Source organism: Eurosta solidaginis, chromosome 2 (genome assembly GCF_040869045.1).
Source record: "Eurosta solidaginis isolate ZX-2024a chromosome 2, ASM4086904v1, whole genome shotgun sequence".
Classification (NCBI taxonomy): Eukaryota; Metazoa; Arthropoda; class Insecta; order Diptera; family Tephritidae; genus Eurosta; species Eurosta solidaginis.
This window is the reverse complement of record NC_090320.1, coordinates 241,240,506-241,262,651: the sequence shown is the minus strand read 5'-3', so window position 1 is coordinate 241,262,651 and position 22,146 is coordinate 241,240,506. Positions and strand designations below refer to the sequence as shown.

Genomic DNA, 22,146 nt, shown 5'->3' with positions numbered 1-22,146 from the left:
TTTATCAAGATATCTCAAAAATTGAGGGACTAGTTTGCATACAAACAGACAGACGGACATGGCTAAATCAACTCAGCTCTTCATCCTGATTATTTCGGTATACTTAATGGTGGATTTATCTATTTTCCTTTAAGGACTTAGAATTTTGAGATTCGTGCCAAAGTTAATATACCATTTCATTTTCATGAAAGGTATAAAAATCGCCGCTAGGTTACACAAAAATCGTATTTGTGGTCCGATTTGCCTCATATATGGAAGACATAATACATACAAGAAAAGAAAGCGACCAATGACAAAAAATTGCCGCTAGGTGGCGCAAATATCGAGATATTCAAAAAAATCGTATTTGTTGTCCGATTTGGTCCATATTTGGAACACATAATACATACATTAATAGAAAGCGACCTATGCAAAAAATCGAATTTGTGGTCCGATTTGGCTCATATTTGGAACACATAATACATACAAGAATAGAAAGCGACCTATGAAAAAAAATTCGCCGCTAGGTGGCGCAGGGATTGAGATATTCACAAAAATCGTATTTGTGGTCCGATTTGGCTCATATTTGGAACACATAATACATACAAGAATAGAAAGCGATCAATGACAAAAACTCGCCGCTAGGTGGCGCAAAGATCGATATATTCACAAAAGTCGTAGTTGTAGTCCGATTTGACTCATATTTGGAACACATAATCCATACAAGAATAGAAAGCGACCAAGGTTACGTGGCGCAGAGTCGAGTAAAGTCTTTGGAAGGATTATGTATTCAGGACTTAGATTGTAACAAATTGTCAGGAAAGAGTTCTTGTAATAATGAGTCACTAAATGAACTAAATAGAATGAGAAATAATAGGCAATTAAATAAAGACTAAAAACTTGAAAATAAAATAATTTAAAAAAAATGTTAAAGATAAACAGTTTTATTGAAAACAATACTTACATGAAGTAATAATTATACTAAAAGCTAGAAAATAATTACGTAGGTCCTAGGTACTAGTCATCACACTCCTCTTTAATCTAGGGCGTTGATCAGAAAATTAAATAAAAGCGTTGGACGCGTCAAATTTCTATTGATAGTCATAAGTAAGACCAACTGAACCTTAATCAGGTTATGCGACCTATGAAAAACACATTTTTAGAAATTACACGTGCCCAACGCTTTTATTTAATTGTTTGATCAACGCCCTAGATTGATGAGGAGTGTGATGACTAGTACCTAGGACCTACGTAATTATTTTCTAGCTTCTAGTATTATTATTACTTCATGTAAGTATTGTTTTCAATAAAACCCTTTAACTTAAAAATTTGTTTAAATTATTTTATTTAATGCAAAAGTTTATAAATTTGTGGTCTCGCACTATTTAATAGTTGGTTTAATATTTCATCTTTATAAGTACATTCATACAGATCTATATATATACGTGCATATTGTATATACGCACTATATTAAATTGTTGCACATAGGCTTAGATTAAATTACACACATTTACAATTCGTTATAAAATACAATATTCTGCGCTTATATAAATGCATAATACAAAATTAAAAAACTTATAAGTAAACGATCTAAATCTAGTTATACAAACAGCCATAGATAAAAAAAATAAATACAGAAATATATGATATTTTCTTATATTAAAAATAAAGTACAATATAGAAACTTGATAATACTTAATTTGTGAAACGCTGCTAGAAGCTTTGCCATTGTGCTGCGAAGTGTGCGAGGAAATTTGTAGCATACAAATCAAGTAAAATAGTTTAGGCCCGGATGCCAGCGACATTTTATATTCCCAGTAGTGATTTAAAGTGCAACTGCCTTTACAGAACTCTAAAGTAATGAGCTTTTGTAAAATATTTTTTCTTAAATAATAAATTTTGAATGCTTATGGCAGAGTAAAATTACTGAAATAAAAATACCTTTACACATACAGTTACTTACAAAAATAAGTGCACACTTGGTTTATGCTGAAAAAAACTCAAATGCAGTGGCTCACAGCTTAATTGATAATTTTCATCTAAAATATCGCAAATTCCCTAACAGAAACCACATTCAAAAAAATGTGAAAGGTAAGGAGAATGAATCAAAATTTCAAAAATGACAATCAAAATTTTCAAATTTCTAGAAAATTTTTGAGTATGCAGTTTTGTAGCCCAATAAATTTTAGTATAATAATGTGCAAGTCAGAAATAGCTCAAAATTTTTCCTGAATTTTCAGAATTTTTTTCGGCGAGGGTGTTGAGCAATTTCTTCCATACATCGCATGAACAAAAATGCATTTTTTTATGTGGGAAATTGCTCAACACCCTCGCCGAAAAAAATTCTGAAAATTCAGGAAAAATTTTGAGCTATTTCTAACTTGCACATTATTATACTAAAATTTATTGGGCTACAAAACTGCATACTCAAAAATTTTCAGGAAATTCTGAAACAAATTTTGATGGACATTTTTGAATTTTTGATTAGTTCTCTTTATCTTTGAATAACCTATGACATTTTTTTGAATGTGGTTTCTGTTAGGGAATTTGCGATATTTTAGATGAAAATTATCAATTAAGCTGTGAGCCACTGCATTTGAGTTTTTTTTCACATAAACCAAGTGTGTACTTAGTTTTGTGAGTAACCGTATGTACATCATATCTCAACAAAATAAAATGCGTTGAGTTTTAAATACGCATACATATAAATATACGCCTTAAAAATATGAAATTATAAAATAAAAATTATGAATGATTTAAAGCATTAAAACCATATACTGAAATCTTATCAACCACGTTTATGTAACTGGTAAATGTGTAAACATTAAACCGACTCGACTTTTATAGAAATAAAAGAAACAAATACAGTGTTTAGCAAAAAGGAACAACTTTTTGAACAATATTATTACTTTATCACGCTTATTTAAGTTTTTACTTTGCGCCCTAATTTATTTATCGCATATTTAGCATGTTTTCCATGACTATTATGTTTATTATGTTTGGTTGCGTTGTTGGAACGCAGTATGCCATTGGGTTTTGTGCGTGTTTCGAAGAGAACATCCGAATCTGTTTCAGAATCGCTTAGCGATGTTGTGCGACAAACTGAAAAGGTATAAAAAAGATATATCAAAATTTATAGAAAGTTTTCAAAAAATTCAAGAAATGTGCTTCAAAACGTCATTTGATGGGGGGTATGACGATGCAAAGCAATGTAATGATATGTTTGATAATGTTAAATAAAGGGGAACAGTTTTGCGACATAGTCTGTGGTGTTAATAAAGTTGAAGCGTTTACGGTTGTAACTTTATGTGATGAAATAAGATGTAATTGAGTGCAGTCTGATATGATTTAAGGCGAACTAGTTTGATTTCAGATCATAAGGTGCCATGCGATGTTTTATGTCTAACTTAAATGCAAGCAAATGTAGACGATCTGATAACATCCCCTAACCCGCTGGGGGGATGATATCAGATGTTGCTGTTGTTGTTGTAGCAGTTGTTGATGATATCAGATCGTCTACATTTGCTTGCATTTAAGTTAGACATACGCTACAACATCTGATAACATATTATATGACCTGTATTGCTGTGATGTGATGTGCGTTGCTCAATTCACATTGTCAAATATTACATCAATTTCATTGATACTATATTTTATCAAACGATAAATAACCCATCATAAAAATCACATCAACTTACCACAGTGGGCCAGGAAGGGGTCAAAAACGGCCAAAAGTCCATGTTGGAATTTTAATTTTTCGTGTTATTAGCCAAAATATATAATGACTAAGGCAACTGTTCGTAAAATATTATAGTAATTGCTTAATTATTAAGGTCACAATTTCAATCTGATTAAGAGCGTTGGATTTAAAATTTACAGGTGGGGTGTATATTGAAACTGAATTTTTCATTGCCTAAAATAGTAAATATTTAACGTTTCTCTTCTTTTTCTTATTAACACTGTTCATTACGATAAAAAATAGTAAAAAGCGATTTAAAGAAGTCCCTATTTATAAATGTTTCCTTATTTTATTGATTAAAATGTTAATTTTTTATGAGGCGTGCTCTATATCGTTTGCCTGTACTCCTACGTACCACCTCCTATCACAAACGCTTAACATAAAATATATTCTACATTTAATATACTTTACGATGATCTTGCTCATTTTTGCTCATTTTTGTTCATTTTTTTTTTAACTGGCGCTATTCCCGTCTAAGCAATTTTGGTGGAGTCGATTCAAATTCACATTCATTATTACCTTGAAATACATTATTGCCGTGGGTTTGTCGAAAATTGATGGTCAACTTTTAGTTTACCAAATTGCAGTAATAATTAAATTAATATCAAGTATACATTTCATTGAACTCAGCTTTTTTAGCATATTTTTTTAAATATTCGTGATTTTGTTTCTTTCAATTAAGTACATTTACGTAAATATGGCAGAATTTACTAAAAGGGAAATTCTTCACCAGTCATGAACTATATTTTTCAGAAAAAAATATAGATATTTCCAAAGTGGACAATAAGTTTCTTTCTAGACTGAAACTATCAATTAACTCTCTAAATGGTAAGCGGAATCTGAAATATAGCGCTGAATGTAGAATAAAATCTCGATTCGAACAAAAGCATGCAGAATGGTTGAATTCCAATTGTAATATCCCTGAACTGGAAATTGAAGATTGTGTAATACAAGAGCAGGGTTCTCGCCCTCGCCCTGGCCGTCCGAGTCTTAAATTTGATGACAAATCTTCTCGATCTAAATGACGTGAAGTTTCAAAAATTAACTCGCATCAAAAACATAGCCCAGAATCGTTGTTAATAGCATGTCGCCAGTCAGCAAGTAGAAGTGGAAACAAAGATTTTTATTCAGTCATAAGTTTTGTTTAAAAAATATTGAGCAACCAAGTTCGAAAATTGTTTGAAATTTCAATCCAAGCAAAAACCACTGAAGAAGCTTTAGCCTTTTTGTTGAACAATAATCTTACTAAGAGCGTATACACAAATATGCGTTTAGAATCCAAATCAAGTGGTGCCGATATCTGGCCACCATATAATGATGTAAGGGAAATGAAGTCTCAATGTAGACCATCTAAAGAATACATCTATATTTCTGAGAACAGAATTGAGGTGTCACTACAAGCTTTGTTAAACCACACAGCAAAGGGAATTGTTGAATTCCAAAAGAATGTTATTATACATGATATGATTGCAAACGGCGCTATGGAATCGACTGCTGTTTTAATATGTTCATGGGGATTTGATGGCAGTTCTGGTCATTCAGCTATAAACAACATTATAAATCAATTCCTGATGAAAACCTTTCGAAACCAACTAACCAAAATTGGTTTCCAACTACGCTCATTCCACAACGAATGTTAACCGTAAATAATAATGTTTTGTGGAATAACAGATCACCACAATCAGCCAAATTTTGTCGACCTATATCTTTGGAAAATGTTTCTGAATCAGCGGAAGTCATCCTAAGGCAAAAGTTGAATATAGAGGATCAAATCGACAAGTTAGAAAGTTTTCAGGCTGCTGTGATGATGATCGGAACATTTCAATACATTTCTCTTTGTTCCTGACTCTAATAGATGGCAAGGTGCTCAATATCATTACGGGTACTAAAAGTATGCAAACATGTCCTGTCTGTCATGCCACACCCAAATTATTTAACGATGTTTCGAATAAGCTAAAAGTTTTTTTACCGAACCCAAAATCCCTTGTCTATGGAATTAGCCCATTACATGCGTGGATTAAAATTTTCGGCTGTTTTTTAAAAATCTCATATAGGCTGGATCTTAAGATATAGCAAATACGTACCTCTGATCAAAAATCAATATTTGCTGAAAGAAAGAAACACATCCAGGAAAAGTTTAGATCTAAATTAGGACTTATTGTGGATAAGCCAAAAGCAGAAGGTTCTGGAAATACCATTGACGGTAACACTGCCCGGAAAGCTTTTGAAAATCTAGATATACTAAGTCAATGTCTTGGAATTGACTTTGAGTTATTGAAAGAGATAAAGACAATTTTGATCGCGATTTCAATTCATCTTCCAGTAGATCCTATCAAATTTCAAAGCGTTTATGACTCTGCTGCTCAGAAATATGTAAATCTCTATCCTTGGTACCCTATGCCATCAACATTGCATAAACTGCTTCTGCATGGTGCTGATATTATTAGTACAAGTATACTACCTGTTGGTGTTTTAGGGGAAGAAGCTTCTGAAGCCCGAAATATGGACTACAAGAATTTCAGATGAGCTCATAGCAGGAAGCATAACAGAGAATCTAATATTGAGGATGTTTTTAACAGAGCAATGGACACATCTGATATAATAATATCAAGTATTGGTCTCAAAATACGTTTAAAACATAAGCAATGTTTGTCAATTCCAACAGAAGTGCGCAATTTGCTCAATATGCCAGAAGTTGAATCCAAATCAGCTGCTGTATTTGTGGAAGAAAATGAGGAAGAAGTAGACGAAAGTGGACTATTTCAAACTTTAAGCATGTTGGATGATGTTGTACTGTCAGATGATGAACTCGAATAAACATCACAGATAATCTTTTTTTTTATAGGGAAAACATTTTTTTTAACTCAAACTTTAAATGAAACTCACTTAAAATTAAAAATTATAGATTTAAAAAACAAAAAAAATAAATAATTTAAAAAAAGTTACAAAAAGTCTGAAGTTAGCAAAAAACAAAAAAAAATATAATTAAAAAAAAATTACAAACAAACGAACTTTTTTTACTCACAATTTAAAAAAAATTAAAACCAAAAAAATAAAAATCGTAAGCTAGCAGAAAACAAAAAAAAAAAACAAATAATTTACAAAAAAAAAATTTTTTACTCAAAATTTAAAAAAATAAAGCGAAAACAAAAAAAGAACACAAAAAAATTTATATATAATTAAAAAAAAATTACAAACAAATAAAATTTTTTACTCAAAATTTAAAAAAATTTAAATCAAAAAATTAAAAATTAAAAATTAAAAAAATTGTTATTAAAAAAATTAGAAAAAAAAATTTTTTTTTTCAAAATTTTAGAAAATTAAAACCAAAAAATTAAAAATCTAAAGTTGGCAATTTGTAAGCTATTTCGATAAGATTTTGAATTATGGCCACTTTTGACCCCTTCGTGGCCCACTGTGCACTGTCAGAACAACAACAACTGAATCACAGCGCAAGTCACATCAATAAACATCACAGAACCTTACTTTGTATTATAGCATTAAATTAACAAGCAATATATTCACTTGCTTGTATTTATTACGGCCACCGTGGTGTGATGGTAGCGTGCTCCGCTTACCACACCTTATGCCCTGGGTTCACACCACGGGCAAAGCAACATCAAAAATTTTAGAAATAAGGTTTTCAATTAGAAGAAAATTTTCTAAGCGGGGTCGCCCCCCGGCAGTGTTTGGCAAGCGCTCCGAGTGTATTTCTGCCATGAAAAGCTCTCAGTGAAAACTCATCTGCCTTGCAGATGCTGTTCGGAGTCGGCATAAAACATGTAGGTCCCGTCCGGCCAATTTGTAGGGAAAATCAAGAGGAGCACGACGCAAATTGGAAGAGAAGCTTGGCCTTAGATCTCTTCGGAGGTTACATTTTTATTATTATTTTTTTTTTTTAATTGTATTTATTAAATCATCCAAATCACACTTATAATGATACGTGTGACTCACTCCTCGTAATAAAAAAATATCTACTGACTACCTTGAATACGCAATGATTTGGGTGGGTGGCTTGGAATCACGTCCTTTCCAACCTCCAGCTCTTATCGCCAGCTTCAGTAATTTTGGTCCTTTCCAACCTCCCACACATCGGAGCCCTACTTATTATGTGTTAAATATACATCAGCTGCTCGAAATCACGTCCATTCCCACAGCAATAATAATTAATTCTCGTTGCTCGGCATCACAGTCCATCCAAACAACTGATTTAATAACATACATACATATTTTATAATATAAATTTCGTTCAATTTGTATGCTTTTGTGCAGTAAATCCGTAACTATACTTAGTCTGATCATTTGTTAAATTTGTAGACTAATAAATAAATAAATAATATTACATAATTGAACCAAGCATATTACATGTAGCGTATCAAACATTACATCACGTCACTTAGCATCACATAACATGCACAAAAGCCACTTTAACTTGCATCATTACATTTCATAAAAGCCTTTTCATGTGATGTAAAACAATTTCGTTTGATTTCGGTTCATGTGCTATGATGTGATGTGATTCAGTGCAAGGTATGATATGATTGCATTTCAGTGTGATGCGATTTGGTATAATGTGATTTAACATAATTCAAGTTATCAAACATCACATCCTCTCAGATAAATGTCATTCACGTTATATTGATTCAATATTTCATAAACTAATTATGAAAAAAGCATTTTAACCTCATTTGGCTTTTAATCAAAAAAGATAAATATTAAGTAAATACCCAGCGGGTTAGGGGGCTTATAATATACCCGCGGCTGGTATGCCATAAGGGCCACTTAAATACCCAAACCGTTCAAGGGGTTTTGTAGCGCAACCCTTTCAAAGGTTCATCGAAAAATCACAGAACATACAACATATCCTTAGAGCCAATATGACATGGCATCAAACCAAATCATATCAATTTCATTCAAATCATAATCATCAGATTAAATAATATGCGACGCTCATCGCTCTAAATAGTTTCACATGACAACACATCACAGCCTTCCCAAGGCAGCCTGTTCTATGTACCGGAGCGACTCGGGATTTTTCCCGACCAAGGGCTGTAATTTCAGTGTAACCCCATTTAATTTGTTGCGTCCCTCCCACAACACATAACAGAAAAACTGTAACAACTATTTAAGTAAGTTTCCATTACTATAATAACAAACTCACATTGCGGTGCCTCTTCGTCATTATTTCCAATTAATGAATATTTTTGCAGTTTTGGTCGTTTCGGTGGTTTTTTCGTTTTTCTACAGGCGCAGGTAACGCCCCAAAATAAGGCAGAGAGCAGTAGGAAGCTCATTATAACGCCAACAAAAACGTATAAAATAGACCAATCTGATTGAATAAAATAATTAGAGTATTTTGTATTTAGTATTTGTAATTTGTTAAATTACACTCACCACAATTGGCCTCTTCGATACCCCAATAATAAGTAATGGATGGCATCCAAAATGCCTCGCAAGTGCATGCACGTGTTATCGGATTACAAACACCATGACCCGAGCATTTATTCTGACAAACTGTTGTGCGTATATCTGTAAAATCGGTGCCAAGTAGACCAGCATCACGCTGAAGTTTATCTTTTAGTAGTTGCTCAACCGTTAAACCATTGACCGGATGACTTTGGCCATCGTTACCCATAGACTGAAAGAAATTTAATATAGAAAAATTACGCTATAACTACTGATTTTGAATGGATTCAAATATTATTGCTCTATTATTTTGCAAGCGAATAGCAAAAAGCATTTGAAAGTCTACTAAAGATCATGTAAAAGGGTTGAAAACTACTGTTAGCTCGTAATACACAATTTTCATAAAATTTCAATAGAATTATCCATTGCACCTTCTTACCTCCACATAGAATACCAGTATAGTAGAATCGTCTCGCCTTCCATCATATTTAAGCTCACGCACAAAGATTTTCATATCACCCAAAAGTAAACCGATTTTCTGCACTATCGAATTTAATTCAGATTGCGTCAACACAGAAGGACCCATAGGTAGTGTTAATTGTACCAAATTCAGTAACAATGGATCGGGATTGACTATAATGCTAACTGTATCACTACTGGATAAACCCTGCTCATCGTAAACAGTCAATTTGAAAATGTAGCGGCCATGCACAAGATTTGTGAGCTAAATTTATATAGGGAAAAAACACATTTATACGAATTTAGTTGAAACAAGTAAGGAAGGCTAAGTTCGGGTGTAACCGAACATTACATACTCAGCTGAGGGTAACCCTGGAATGTGTTTGTACGATATGGGTATCAAATGGAAGGTATTAAAGAGTATTTTAAAAGGGAGTGGGACATAGTTCTATAGGTGGACGCCATTTAGGGATATCGCCATAAAGGTGGACCAGGGCTGACTCTAGAATGTGTTTGTACGATATGGGGATCAAATGAAAGGTGTTAATGAGTATTTTAAAAGGGAGTGGCCCTTAGTTGTATATGTGAAGGCGTTTTGGAGATATCGGCCAAAATATAGACCGACGTGACCCAGAACATCATCTGTCGGATACCGCTAATTTATTTATATATGTAATATTACGAACAGTATTTCTGTCATGATTTCAAGGGCTTTTGATTTCGCCCTGCAAAACTTTTTCATTTTCTTCTACTTAATATGGTAGGTGTCACACCCATTGTACAAAGTTTTTTCTAAAGTTATATTTTGCGTCAAAAAACCAATCCAATCAGCATGTTTCATCCCTTTTTTCGTATTTGGTATAGAATTATGGCATTTTTTTCAATTTTCGAAATTTTCGATATCGAAAAAGTTGGCGTGGTCATAGTCGGATTTCGCCCATTTTTTATACCAAGATAAAGTGAGTTCAGATAAGTACGTGAACTAAGTTTAGTAAAGATATATCGATTTTTGCTCAAGTTATCGTGTTAACGGCCGAGCGGAAGGGCAGATGGTCGACTGTGTAAAAAAACTGGGCGTGGCTTTAACCGATTTCGTCCATTTTCGCAGAAAACAGTTATCGTCACAAGGATTGTTAAATTTTTGTTCGACTTATGGCATTAAAAGTATTCTAGACAAATTAAATGAAAAGGGCGGAGCCACGCCCATTTTGAAATTTTCTTTTATTTTTGTATTTTGTTGAACCATATCATTACTGGCGTTGAATGTTGACATAATTTACTTATATTCTGTAAAGATATTCAATTTTTGTAAAAATTTTACTTAAACAATTTTTTTTTAAAGAGTGAACGAGTTCGTCATCCGATTTTTTAATTCTTATTTAGCACACATATAGTAATAGGAGTAACGTTCCTGCCAAATTTCATCATGATATCTTCAACGACTGCCAAATTACAGCTTGCTCAACTTTTAAATTACCTTCTTTTAAAAGTGGGCGTTGCCACGCCCATTGTCCAAAATTTTTCTAATTTTCTATTCTGCGTCATAAGGTAAACCCACCTACCAAGTTTCATCGCTTTATCCGTCTTTGGTAATGAATTATCGCACTTTTTCGCATTTTCGAAATTTTCGATATCGAAAAAGTGGGCGTGGTTATAGTCCGACTTCGTTCATTTTAAATAGCGATCTGAGATGAGTGTCTAGGAACTTACATACCAAATTTCATCAAAATACCTCAAAATTTACTCAAGTTATCGTGTTTACGGACGGACGGACGGACATGGCTAAATGAATTTCTTTTTTCGCCCAGATCATTTTGATATATAGAAGTATATATCTATCTCGATTAGTTTATGCAGTTACAGGGTACCGTTATGCGAACAAAATTGATATACTCTGTGAGCTCTGCCCAGCTGAGAATAAAAAGTATAAAGTAAGAAATAAAGTTATGACAACCAGCACAAACAGTTGGTAGTTTAGGTATACCTAGCAACCATTTCTGCACCGCTTTTCACACACACTCTCTCTCTCTCTCTCGAATCAATTTTCATAATAACTTACAATCATCACAGGCTGTTTGTCACTATCGCCTACAATTACACCAGCTGCTAAACTTGTTTCCTCGCGTGTCCACACATAACGCTCAACCGCCAAATCATCCGATGAAGTTGTACCATTAAGATAAAGCGCTGATATCGGTAGTGCCATGCTCTGATCGCCGCCAGCATTCGCAACAGGTGGCGCATTTTTCTCTGTTTGAGCGTAGAAATGCAACATTTATAAATTGTATCAAAAAATATTTATCTTAGAGTGCTTACCCTGCACGACCTTGATCCAAACACTATCCCTAGCTGTATTATTATCCTCATCCACAACACTCAATACAAATTCATATAAACCAAGTGTTAGTGAGGTGGCATTAGTGACCTTTAAAAAATGATTCCTCATACTGATTTCGTAATTAGAAATGTAGTGCTACTTACCACCGCTGTGTTATTTGTTAGAATTGCTGTATTTGGTCCAGTTGTTTGCTTCCATGAATAGCTTTGTATACGTATATCATCTGTAGAGCCAGATCCATTAAGTATAACCCAATTGCAAGGTAAGTTTATAGTCTAAAGTAAATAATGGTAAATCTAATATTGATACTAACTTTAATAATAGAATATTTCTCTGAGTCGTTACCTGATTACCTCCTGCTACAGCAACGGGTGGCGTATTTGTTTGTGCTTTTACAAATACATGTACTTTAGCTGTGCTGAATTGACCACTGCCATCAGTAACTTTCAGAACGAAAGTGTAAATACCTTCCTCCAAATTGGAAAGCTGAAATAATGTAAAAACTAAAGTTAACATCCTGATAAACTAAAGATAAGTGACATCGTGCGAACTGGACTTAAACTCTTCTTTGCTTACTCTTCATTAAAAACTTTATAAACAGCGAATCAAGAATTCTCATGTTCACATGCAGGAAAAAGAACCTTTTGGCTATGAGTATAGAAAGTTGAACAATATGTGCTTATTTCAGTAGCTGGCAGGCAAAAGTTTTGGGTGAGTCAGCAAGCTGATAAGAATTTAAAGTCATATATCTAGCTCGAGATAATAAAAGCTAAAGATATTTGAATATATGGAAAACAAAGTATTAAACAAAATTCTTAAATTGAGTACTGAACATAGTGTCTCCGTAAATTGACTGAAAAATATTAGCACATTGCCAGAAACGTCGGAAAGTTGCGAAAATTTACAAATGTTTAAAATTACCAAAACCTCATTTCAAAGCATTATTCAATTGATCTCCAACTTCTTAAGTATACAATTCCATATCTCACAAACTTTCAGAAAAATGTGGAAATTTTCAAACGGTAGAATCCGTTGATTTCAAGGTGTCCCATTTCCGAATTTTTTATAGTTTCTAGATCAGAAGAAGCTTAAACACTTTTAAGTCCTCGATATATTAATAACCCCCTTCTGCTCTTGTAAACGTTTTCCCAAGAATAATATTTCCCAAGCTAGCAAGAAAGGCATCCCGTCTTTGGCAAAGAGGTTCGATACTTTTAGACAACGAAAAAAAGGTTTACCGTTACCGATAGTTACGCACAAGGCCGATGAGATGATACTTAGCAGCAACGTAAGCCGAAACATATTTGTAAAAGCTTACACAGCGAAATATAGGCAAATGTACGCGTGAATGGCGCAAGTTATAGTAGCAATTTCGAAAAGATTCTACATCTTTGCAGAGTGGACACTCGAACATCGTATATTAAGGAGGGATAAACATCATGTATCACACCCTTGACTGCGATAAATATTATAGAAGAGCTTTTTAAATAATAACTGATCGACAAATCTCTCATTAGCTGATATTCCACTTCTGAAAACTGCTAATTTAACTTTTTCTCATATAACAATTACCTGCAAATATGGTGTGCGTGTATTTTGCATATCAACGGCTTTTGTGTCTTCGCCAGCATCTTTAGTCCACTCCCATGCAACAATTTCGTGATCATCAGTACTAGCAGTGCCATTCAATGTAACATTATTATTTGGCAGATATAAAATTACAGCATCACCTGCAAATAATTGAAAATTTAAGCCATTATATGCAACGTGACAAAACCACGCATAGCTTACAATAACATAGCAGATATTTAAATGTTATAGGGATTATTGCAATACAGTTCATTTCGGTATTGGAACCAAGTAATGCATCTTAGAAGGATAACGAAGCTATTGCACTGTGGGAAAAAGTTTCAAATTTGATTCGAACATAATTGTTCATTAGCTTTTAATTAAGAAAAAAATTATAGCAAAACTCGCGGGTTTACGGATTTAATGAAACGGGCGACCATGTTTCGAAAATTTGTTAAAACGTCTCGCATTCTCTCCCAGCCCCACACCACTTCCTCTCATACATCTGCTCACACACTCTCTTCCTCTCCTCCCCCTTACACTCCAACATCAACCACAGAACAAAAAATTTCATAACATGCCAACAGAAAAGGAATATTACATCGCAATTTTTTTATATGTATATCAGCTCACCCGCATTGGCAACTGGTGGATAGTCGGTACCTCTTAGCACCGTAATATTAGCGGTCGTCGAATTTGTCACATTATCCGAATCAGAAACTGTCAACCGAAATGTATAATTTCCTGGCGAGGTGAGATCAGTCAATTGTAATGTATTCACTTCTGGTAATTTGGGCTGATAACCGATCGGACCCTGTACAACTTCCCAATGCCAACTAATAATTTTATCATCATCAGTACTGGTGCTACCATCCAAAATAGCATTTGTTATGGGTTGACGTACGGTTTGCTCTTGTGGTTTGATCACCACTTGTGGAACACGATTAATACGTGCCTCTGGTAACACGGTTACATTAGCCAAAGCTTCACCAAAGGTACCATTATCGCCTGTCACAGAAACTTTAAAAGTGTATAAACCTTCAGAGAGATTTGAAAGTTTAACTTTTGCTTGGCTTTGATCAGAAATGGTGCCGTTCATTGGCCCCTTAGGTTGTGTGATGAGTGTCCATAAATACTTATATTTGCTGCCACTCGACTCCTCATCGGGTACTGTAAATGCTGCTAATGTTACTTCTTTCTCGGGCAAACGCACTTCTTTAGACACTACGGAAACTATAAGTTTTTTGTCGGTCTCAGCTTTAGCAGTTGAACCCAAATAATTCACGGTATCGCCAGTTTCTTTGTTCCGTTCAACAACAGTAGGTAATAGATCGGAAGCAGCAGCAGACATTGAGAAACGTTGTGGTATGACATTTTCAAGAATTGGATAATCAGCTGCTGCCGATGATTCTGTAGGCATACATTCATGTTGTTGATTACGAACCAAGCCCGCTAGACACTGGCATAAACCGGTCGCAGAATTTTGACTTACAGCAACACATTCTTCTTTGGGGCCACAACGTGAATTTATGCCGCCCATTTCAGATATTTCTAATGCACACGTTTCATATTTTTGTAGATCAGGCGCTCCAAAAAATGATAAATCATCATTGTTGTTAGCTGTTATTGGCACATGCATTTGTTTAACACGTTTTTCAGCTATTGGGAAATCTTCATCGTCATATGTTGCAGGATCCTGTTTGAGTATTGATATTATATTCAATTAAATAAATTGTTTGCGTTCGTATATAGCATACTCACCATATTACGTCCTAAATAATGAAATTTATGTGGTTGCTTCCAAAAGCTTAGCGAATCCGCTGGACGTTCACCACCGCTTTGAACTTCTTCTGATGGCAGGAAATCAATCCCATCACCGTCTCCACCACTATTTCTACTTTTTATAGCCTTTATTACATCCATCCAAGTCATATTTTCATCACTTGTACCATGTTGTCGCACAGGACTAACCAACATCATTTGTAGACGGTCTTTTCCTTGAATTCGCTGTTTCGGCAAACAGCCCTCATTGCTTACACATCGTACATGATAACATTTGCGTTTAAAAATAAAAACTAAATTGCATGTATCATTGGTTCGCGCCTTTTTGCAACAAGCAGCCAAACACGAGAGCGAATCAACATCTTCCCCCATTCCAGTATCCAGTGAAGTATATTCTTCGAATTTACCCGACTTTGCCTCATCACGTGGCGTGGCATTATCGAATACATAGTTTAACATGCTTGGGCACATAGCCAACACTGCATCGGCATTGCGTGCACTAACTGGTATATCATTTTCTGTTGTTGCTCCGCCATCTCTCACCCCACCTCCAACATCAGCCGCACTATCACTATGCAATACATTTTGTGTTGTTGTTATAACTCCAGTGACTGCATAACTAAAAATTATGACTAATGCGATGTGTCGTTGTAAATTTTGAAAAATCCGTAAATCCATGGTGTGCTTCTCAATATTGTGATGTTGTATCCGAAAATTTGTTTGGATTGAAAATCGTTTCTACGAAAATTAATAAATATGTATCTACATATGTTATACACGGTTGACTACCAATTAATCAGCAGATGGTGTGGAGTTTATTAAATTCTTTTCTGCATGCTTTTTCGAAAGTGTGACCACGACATTTCTATAAGGCTCCTTCTTCAATAGCTTTTTTTTCTGTATATTTTTAAGTTTTATGCACGTTTGAAATTGACGAAAAACCTTACCAATTAGAATTCAGAATAGGTTCTAGTGATGGAACGATATTTCGCTATTGGTGATTGCATCGCCGCTATTGACAAATCGCTAATAGCTATAGCTATTGCAATCCAAATATATCAGTGATTGGCGATTTTCCTTCATTCGATTCTTTTGAATGACAATCACCTCTGGCACAATATCGCCAATAGCGATTATAGCGATTGGCGATTTTCCTTCAGCATGAAATTCTACCCTTCAAAAAACGGGAGCACTCTATAAATAATGTAATGATATGAATCCTTTGGCCAGTGTCTGTGAGCAATGTCACTGTATTGTCCTTACCAACCGTTTCCTTTTTGTAAAGTGCCTTTTGTTTTGATTTTATCTGTTTATCCCTGACGTATATCTCATCTCCTGGCCTAAATTCCTTAGCTCTTTTCCTTTTTTTATTCAATCGGGGTTTCTCTTGATTTGTTCCCTGATCTCCTTGTGGGCCCTACTTTTGAAGTTGGTTAGGCCTTCGTAGTTAATTCCTTCGGTTCTGTTGAAAAATATGTCGCTAGGCTTCCTCTTCGTTACAGAGTGTATTGTTGTGTTGTAACGATCGACAGCAATATACACCAATTCCTTTGGTCTAGCGTTATTAATTTCTTTCCGGAGGCACCGATAAATCTCAATAATGGTAGAGTGGAATTTTTCGATCTGGCCGTTTACTTAACTTCTTTGAATTGGAGTCTGATAAAGTTCGATTCCCAAACCTCTTATGTAGTTACATACCAAGGGAGTCATAAATCCCCTCTCATTGTCGGTGACTATCATTTTAGGAGTTGTGAAATAGTGTATTACTTTGGCTAGCTTAGCGCGGAGAGTGACGGATGCTTTATTTTTAATGTGAAAAAGCTTGGCAAATTTTGAAAATTTTTCTATGCAAGATAAAAATTTCTCCCCTTGAATTTCAAAAATGTCCACATGCACTATTTCGCATGGATATTTTGGCACTGGAGTCTCTTTTATCGGTGGTACTGCCGGATGCCTATCATACTTGTTAGCAAGGCAGGTTTCACAGTTAGAAGTGAAATTTTTTATCTTACTAGCCATTTTGAGAAAATAATACTTTTCCAAGATTTGTTCCCTATTTTCTTTTGAGTTTCTATGGGCCCCCCTATGTTCTGTCTCTATTATACCGCAAATCCTATCCTCGTTGGCCACATCCTCGACCACCCTCTGAGTTATTCTAATTTTGTATAAAAGGAAATGTTCTATATATATTTCTTGTAGGAGTTGTAAGTAACTTTCTGGAATCTTTATTCCATTTATAAATGCCGGGTTTAGACGTTCCTTCAAGGCTTCGGTTAAGCTGGCCTTTTCAATTATATCTAGTCTCACATAATGACGAGTGAATCCTGGATGTGGGTTTTCAACACAAGTCATTGCATTCCCCTCCGTAAAAATTATTTGGTTTCGGAAAACGTTCAAAGGGACTTCTACGTGTGGAATAAGGTCCGAAGAATCCTGTTCAGCACTGTGAGCTGTCCCCTCGTCACTTCTAGCTTCTGTTGGTGTATCGTTGGGTTCCGACGGTACTGTCAAATGGTTTACCTGGCATGGAATTCTGGAGAGAGCATCCGCCACGACATTCGATTTACCAGGAGTGTAAATCAATTCGTGGTTATACTCTTCTATTCTAGCCTTCCACCTCTTCAACTTGGCGTTATAGTTTCGACTTCCTAACGCAAAAGTGAGAGGCTGGTGGTCAGTGAAAATCCTAACTTTTTTCGCCCCATAGAAGTAGGATCTCAAGTTGTCTAGAGCCCAAACTATAGCCAACATTTCCTTCTCGTTTGTGGCATAGTTTTCCTCTGTTCTACTTAAAGATCTTGAGATGTAGGCAATGGGTCGATCTTTCCCTGTTTCTCATTGGGATAGCACCCCACCAATGGCATAGTTTGAGGCGTCGGTGGTAAGGTTGAATTGTTTTTCGAAATCTGGGAATGCGAGAATATCTGAGATTGGTTTGCCTTGACCTGCGAATTCTCACCGCGTGTGAGATTGGTCAAGGGTTTAGCAACCTTAGCGTAATCTCGAATGAACTTTCGGTACGGATACGACATCATTCCCAAAAAGCTTTTTAGTTCCTTAAGCGTTTCTGGGGGTGAGAAGTTCTCTATAGCTTGGATCTTTGAAGGATCTGCATTCATCCCGTGGGATGTTCGTCCCTTGATTGCCTTGGAATCTGTTGTAGGATGACCGGCTATTCCCTTGGGTATTGTTCCGATTCGTCCAGTTGTATGTAGACCGTGAACGAGGAGGTAAAGGTGGTCTCTGAGTAACTTGCGACAGGGTATTGGTGGGGACAACTACTCTATTGTAAGGTAACCCTACGGTAAGTGTTGCGTGACCATAAGGTCAAGCAATACGTATGGAACATTCACAGTGAGGGTTACCTCACATAATGTCAAAGTGAATGACGCCAGATTTTTACGCGCATTCAACTCGGGCAGTCATCTAAATTTTCGCTAAGTAATATCGTGTACGCAAAAATATAAGAAATATAGCGGCTCACCTATAAATTTGTGTGACACAAATAAAACCAACATTATTGTAAAAGTTCGAGTGTTTTATTTTAATTGCGGTGATCAAACATTTCAACAGTCGTGAAATACAGTGCGTGCATGCAAACGAGTGCATACCTGCATATCAATCTGCACGATTCTATACTGTCTGAGACACATGGAGACCATTTTGGCCACGCCGGAATCGGTCTCGCCACATGGCGACCGTGACCATGCCTGCAGAAAAATGGTGGCTCCGGGGACCTGGAATAATTCCCTGCAGCACAAAATTAAAAGACATTTACAAATTTGCTAAAAACTGAGTGCGTGGTGGTTGTGATGCGGTGGTGGTTGTAGTAAAAAGAAATACATACATACAAAAAAAAATTTTACATAAAATGATATAAATTACACAAAGCTGATTGCAACAAATTCAAAAAATTACATGAAGTAATCTATAATTTAAAACTACAAAATCTAACTACAAAAATTACAAAATTTCAAAAAAAAAAAACATTAAAAATTTCAAAAAAATTACAAAATTTCAAAAAACTACAAACGAAAAAATATGTAAATTTCAAAAACTACAAAAAAAATTTAAAAATTTCAAAAATTACAAAAAAAAAAAAATTTAAAATATCAAAAACTACAAAAAAAATCATAAAATTTCAAATACTACAAAAAAAAAATTTTTTTATAAAATTTCATAAACTACAAGAAAAAGGTACATCCTAAATGGCAAAATATACTTTTTAGAACTTCGTATATACATACATTTAAAAATTAATTTGAACTTGAACCAAAGTTACGTGTGGAATTGTGGTGGTACATACATACATATATGTAAAAAGTTTTTGGAAGCTGCTGTACCATACCATAACGTTGACACATAAGCACAACCACCCGCTACGTTTTAATACGCAGTACCGTTAGTAGCAGTAAAATCATGCTATACATAACAAAAGTAAGAAGAAAAAACCAGTCGGCGACGGCATCACTTGGACGGCAACATCTACATCGGCAAGAAGCGGAAAAATACCAACAACACATACACCAGCAAGCAGAAAAGACAAAAAGCGGTACAGTAGAGTAGATTAGAACATACGTACATATCTAATATTTAATTTCTGTGTATAAGTAGACACTTTGCTTCTGTATGTAATCTTTTTCAATACCTGTATACTATGCATGTAGCAAATCAACTTGACACTTTTGCCTTTTTACATATGTACTTTTCTCTAAACATTTGTATACTATGCATGTAGCAACAAAAATTGACACTTTGTTTCTAAACATTTGTATACTGCGCATGTAGCAACACATTTTTCTTCTCACAATTTAACCAAATATTTAATATAAACATTTAAATATCGAAAACTTTTTGAATGTACATTAAAAATAATTTTAAATATACGGCCACCACATGCAAATTATCACGCATATATTACTATATTCTTTCTTTTTCAAACATTAACATGGAATTTGAATTTTCATTTTAAATGCGAACACTGCTTCGTAATAAATACAATCGGAAAAATATTTTTTTAAATTTACACATTTTTTTAAAACCCTTTTGAAACGCAAATTATACATCAATTCTATATGTATAATACCAAAAATATCAAACTTTTCGCCAAAAGTTTGCAATAATTATTCGAAGCTAATCAATTTTGAAATCTCTCATTGACTTCAAATATCAATATAGACAGGTTACAGTCACATAATGGTAATGGTGAAAATTTATTTTATCGGTGGAAGCTTAATTTCCCTTTTTCCAATTATTTCTTCGGAAATTGAACATAGTGAATATCATAAACATTTACACATTTTTTTTCAACAAATACAGTGCCATTCAAATAGTTAACAATTCCTTCGAAGCATCACACGAATACAGGGTATTCCAAATATTTCAACATATCTTACATTTGCGACTCTTTTCAAACTGTGTATTATATACAGTGTCTTTCAAATATTCCAACAGTTTCTTTTCTCTTGGCATTATTAAACGAATACAGTGCGGTTAAAATATTTCAACATTCACTTGCATTTACAAAATAAGTCTTAAATACAGTGCCTTTGAATATGCGAATCTTTACCATTTACCAATTAACTCATCGATTTTGAATATTTCGAATATTCTCTGATTTCACAAAAAATTTTTTTTTTCTTTTTAAATTGCATACCACAATTACACAGTGAATGAATAGTTTTAAATTCATTTTTGTATAAACAGTGCCTACAGCGTTAATCTTAACATTTTTCCGAATTTTTTTTTTCATGAAACATTTTTTTCTGCCACGGAGGTAAACATTTTCAATAAATGTAATAAAGTTTTCAGATGTCAGTTGTCAAATGTCAGATTTTGATTCCAATTTCAAAAATTTACGCTCTAATTTCACTAAAGTTACTAAACAAGTTTTAAATAACCGATCTATCTCAGCGAAAAAATCAATAGAATACGAAGATGCTTTAATTAAAAGCTATAACCAAATAATAATACAAGTAAATTCATATTTTGAAAATCGAGATAAGCCTAGTTCAATAATCGAAAGTTTGTCAAAGTGCAGAGAACAACTCACTAAATGTTTTTCTAGAATTAACTGCAATATAAAAATACCCAAAGATCTTTCTGAATTAATACAAGAAAGCGAATCGAGTTCTGATTTTGACACTGAGGAAGAATTATCTGACGCATCGACAACTTCAGCATACAAAGCTAGTATTATTAAAAAAAGTCACGTATCTTTTCTTGAGGATTTCCCTGGATTTTCCAATTCACTCCACAATAATAATTTAGACACAATTAGCGAAGAACAACCAACAATGGCGACTTCAGAGCAAAAGAAAACTTTTATTACTATGTGTGCATCCATAATTAGAGAAAACTACAGCGGCGATCCGCTTTCACTTGCATCCTTTATAGATAAAATAGTTTTGATAGAAGATTTGATGGAAGAAAATTTGACAAATACTTTCATTTCGTTTATAAAATCCAAGTTAGAAGGGAAAGCGCGTGAGGCAATTCCAAATGAAGTAACAACAATTCAACAAATAAAAGATGCATTAAAAGGTAGAATAAAACCTGACAACTCAAAAGTTGTTGCAGGAAAAATTGCATCGTTAAAAGTTTTTAATAATAATCATACCGAATTTGCCAAACGTGTTGAGGAACTTTCCGATGCTTTAGAACGATCATTAGTTATAGAAGGAATGACTCAGGAAAAAGCGCACGAAATGGCAGTCGAACAAACCGTCAACGTTTGTCGGCTTAACACCCGCTCAGATCTTGTAAAATCAATTTTAGCGTCAACTACGTTTACTGATTCTAAGGATGTAGTTGCGAAAATGATCGTAGAACAAAATAACCAAACAAGTGAAAGGCAGGTACTAGCGTTTAGATC

General features: G+C 34.4%; 1 protein-coding gene across 3 annotated transcripts; it reads right to left on the bottom strand.

Moving 5' to 3' along the window:
• Window positions 1-1,346: 1,346 nt before the first annotated feature.
• On the bottom strand, window positions 1,347-16,319 carry LOC137240735 (dyslexia-associated protein KIAA0319-like protein). Of its 3 annotated transcripts, none has more exons than XM_067767369.1 (12): window positions 16,220-16,319; window positions 15,252-16,010; window positions 14,124-15,186; window positions 13,494-13,651; window positions 12,267-12,407; window positions 12,065-12,196; window positions 11,900-12,008; window positions 11,643-11,833; window positions 9,564-9,848; window positions 9,113-9,356; window positions 8,880-9,047; window positions 1,347-3,081 (listed from the first exon to the last, which is right to left on the bottom strand). In XM_067767369.1, the coding sequence occupies exons 2-12, from the start codon at window positions 15,948-15,950 to the stop codon at window positions 2,903-2,905; spliced, it is 3,369 nt and encodes a 1,122-aa protein (XP_067623470.1). In that variant the 5' UTR covers window positions 15,951-16,010; window positions 16,220-16,319; the 3' UTR covers window positions 1,347-2,902. The 3 variants fall into 3 exon arrangements, with proteins under 3 accessions (XP_067623470.1, XP_067623469.1, XP_067623468.1); XM_067767368.1 differs by having other exon boundaries at window positions 16,062-16,259; XM_067767367.1 differs by having other exon boundaries at window positions 15,252-16,259.
• Between the last annotated feature and the right edge of the window lie 5,827 nt (window positions 16,320-22,146).